This window comes from Papaver somniferum, chromosome 10 (genome assembly GCF_003573695.1).
Source record: "Papaver somniferum cultivar HN1 chromosome 10, ASM357369v1, whole genome shotgun sequence".
Taxonomy (NCBI): domain Eukaryota; kingdom Viridiplantae; phylum Streptophyta; class Magnoliopsida; order Ranunculales; family Papaveraceae; genus Papaver; species Papaver somniferum.
The window spans coordinates 118,357,605-118,361,341 of record NC_039367.1 but is presented as its reverse complement, the minus strand read 5'-3'; the positions used below and the strand labels follow the sequence as shown (position 1 = coordinate 118,361,341).

At 38.5% G+C, this 3,737-nt stretch overlaps 1 protein-coding gene across 1 annotated transcript; it reads right to left on the bottom strand.

Moving 5' to 3' along the window:
• Window positions 1-680: 680 nt before the first annotated feature.
• Window positions 681-2,802, bottom strand: LOC113316143. Its single transcript, XM_026564363.1, has 2 exons — window positions 859-2,802; window positions 681-686 (listed from the first exon to the last, which is right to left on the bottom strand). The coding sequence occupies exons 1-2, from the start codon at window positions 2,800-2,802 to the stop codon at window positions 681-683; spliced, it is 1,950 nt and encodes a 649-aa protein (XP_026420148.1).
• Between the last annotated feature and the right edge of the window lie 935 nt (window positions 2,803-3,737).

The window sequence follows — 3,737 nt, the reverse complement described above, 5'->3', positions numbered from 1 at the left end:
TTGAACTACAGTAATGCCAGACTTTTTGGGTACAACTTGAATGGGACTGACCCACTGGCTATCTTGAATTGGGTATATGATACCCGCATCAAGCAATTTCATAATCTCACCTTTAACAACATCTCTCATGTTGGGATTGAGTCTCCTTTGCATTTCCCTAGATGGTTTAGTGTTTTCTTCAAGATTTATGTGATGCATGCAAATTGTGGGACTTATACCTTTAAGGTCTGAGATGGTCCAACCTAAGGCCTCTTTATGTTCTTTAAGTACTTCTAAAAGTTTGTTTTCCTGTTCCATGTCTAAACATGATGCAATAATAACAGGAAAAGTCTCAGAAGAACCTAAGAAAGCATATTTCAGAGTATCAGGCAATGGTTTTAAATCAAGCTTAGGTGGCTCAACAAGAGATGGGGCAGACTCGGAATCATAAAGTGGAAGTGGATCCACAACATTCTGCCATTTAGCAATATCCATGGGTGGTACAGATTCAAGCAAAGAGTGAACTTCACTAATGTACTCAGAATCAAAAAGATCTAAGTCAAAATTATCTAAACATGCTTGCAAAGGATCCACAAATAAGATGTTAGGCAATGAGTCTTGAATCAGACTCGCAATCATGTTAATCTCGTGCAATTCATTATCATCAAAATCCATTGGTTATTGACTAACACGAAAAAAATTCAATTCTACAGTCATGTCACCAAAAGATAAATTCAGCACTCCATTACGACAATTTATGATAGCATTGGACGTCTCTAGAAAAGGACGTCCTAAAATGACAGGAATGTGACTATCTGGGTTTTGCACAGGTTGAGTATCTAGCACAATGAAGTCCACGGGGAAATAAAATTTATCAACCTTGATTAACACATCTTCAATGATACCCCGAGGGATTTTTACAGATCTGTCCGCTAATTGTAGCGTGACAGAAGTGGGTTTCAGCTCCCCAAGACCTAATTGCTTATACAAAGAATATGGCAAAAGGTTCACACTTGCTCCTAATTCAAGCAAAGACCTATCAATTGTATGTTCACCAATTGTGCATGTGATAGTTGAACTACAAGGGTCTTTAAACTTAGGTGGGGTCTTGCTTTGAATAATTGAACTCACCTGCTCAGTGAGAAAGGCATGTTTATGCACATGAAGCTTCCGCTTTTGTGTGCATAGATCTTTCAAAAATTTAGCATATGCAGGTATCTGTTTGATTGCTTCAAGAAAAATAATATTGACTCTCTCAAACATTTCCAACATCTCATTGTAATGTTTACTCCCTTTTTTCTGCACCAATCTTTGTGGGAATGGAGCAACAGGCACAAAAGATGGTGAAGAAGCATTAACATCAGTCGAATTCTTAGAGTCTCTATCATGCTCAGATTCCTTTTCTACATTAGATGTTTTCTGTGGTGTTGTGTGCACTGGTGAGTCTGATTTAGACTCATTTGACTGTGGTTCACCTACATTATTATCAACAACTTTACCACTACGAAGAGTAGTGATAGCATTCACTAGATTATGTGAAGTCTCATTACAAGCCGAAGTGCTTTCCTGAAATGCACTCTTAGGATTCTGTTGAGGTTGACTAGGGAGTTTACCCTTTTCTCTCTCATTTAGTGCATCACAGGTTTGGCCCATTTTGAGTTCTAAACTCGCAAGTCTCTGGTCATTTAACTTCTGATATTGCAACAGACTTTCATTCAATTGATTCACAACATTATCAAAGTTATGCTTTTTCTCAACAGGGTACTGTGTGTGAGGTTGCACTTGGGGGTTTCTAAGATATGAATATCCTTGGTTCTGTCCTGCCAAACCCCCTTGTACCGGTCCTTTAGACCAAGAAAAGTTAGGGTGATTCCTCCACTTTGGGTTATAGGTCTGAGAATACGGGTTGTTCTCATGTTTTTGGTACAAAGCATTGGCCTGCTCAAGTCTAGACTCCTTAATTTCATGCAATTCAGGACAGTTTTCAGCTAAATGTTCCGAGCTCTTACAGAAAAAACACATGGACATTTCTACCTGATTACATGAGACAGATGTATTAGGTTTATCACCTTTTTGAAGCTCTAAACTGTCCAGGCTTTTAAACACAGATGCCATTTTCGCATGAATTTCAAAATCAGACTCTATCTTATGAACACCAGATCTCCTAGGTTCTCTAATGGTCTCCCATTGCTGAGTTTTTTCGGAAACTTCATGCAGAAAGGCCCACGACTCATCAGAACTTTTATCAGTAAATTCACCATTGCACATAAAATCGACCAGGGTTCGAGTGGCGAAATCCAACCCTTCATAAAGAATTGTTGACAATCTCCATTGCTCTAAACCATGATGGGGACACTGAAGTAGAAAATCATTAAACCGTTCTAGGTATTTGGACAATGTTTCACCATCCAATTGCACATAACTATTTATACTCTGACGAATGGTGGCTGTTTTGTGATTTGGGAAGAAATTTTTGAAAAATTCTTTCGTAAGTTCCTCCCATGTTCTAATGGATTGGGGTCGCAAAGCATACAACCAAGATTTAGCTTTCTCCTTAAATGAGAAGGGAAACATACACAATTTCAGGGTCTCTTCTGTCATTTGATTGATCTTCAGACTCCCACAAATATCCTTAAAATCCCCAACATGGTGGTAAGGGTTTTCAGCATCAACCCCTCGAAACACAGGGAGCATATGTATTGTGCTCGCCTTCAACTCAAATTTATCCGCAGTTGCGCGTAAGATGATACACGAGGGCTGGCTTGTCCTAGTTGGGTACATGTAGTCCTTTAGACTACGGGGCTGGTTTAGTTCATCACCCATTGTCTCAGATTGAGCAAGGCTGTCTTCCTCAGAAATGGGTATTTCAATAATGTCCTCTAGGTTAACTCTTACTAGTCTATTTTTTTGGTCTCTAAAGGTCACTATCATAGCCTAGGAAGCATACCTTTCAGCATATTGAAACACTCATACAACCGAAGATTTCAAAAACAGGGAAATAAAGCTTATATGAACCAAAAGCTAGATTTCAGAATTAAGCACACAGATTCAATCAAATGAAGAATTGATCAGTCACAATGAAACTGCACAACTCAGAGAGTTAGTGTTTATGAAAATGACAGTCAGTTCCAAGGAAGAATGCACACAAACACAAGATTTTGCTGAGATCAAAATTTGCACAGTAAAATAACAAGTTCAACTAATTGACTAATTAAACTACTTGTTATACGGCTCAGAAAAATAACAATGCACAGATCAGGCAGGCAATGCTCATTTTATAGCAAATTCACACATACAAGTGGACAGAAATAACGACTTTCAGTGACTGATATACGCTTGCAGAGATAACAAAATTCAGCTAGCAAATACGTTGCTTAAACACCACAAATTCATGCATACAAATGGCTGCAGGGTTTCTGACAGGGCTACGCAAAACAAAACTAATTTTAGTAGGAAAACATGTTATAGCATTCCATAAACTCGACAGTTAACATCTGGAGTTTCGCAGTTTCAGAGATTCAAGGATGAACAAGGAGTCAACAAGCAATCATGGAAGTTTATCATAGATTTAGGTTTGAGCACGATACCGAAAGTATAAAACCGGGTTTAAGCGATTCCACAGATTGTCCTGCGCTTTTTCCTTCTTTAGCTTGTGCAGCAGAGATTTCAAGTACCTGCTAGCTCAACAAAATCCTTTAGTTCCCAGAATTGGACAGTTGAAGCAAAGGTATAAAAATACTAATACTGGAAATTTCAGA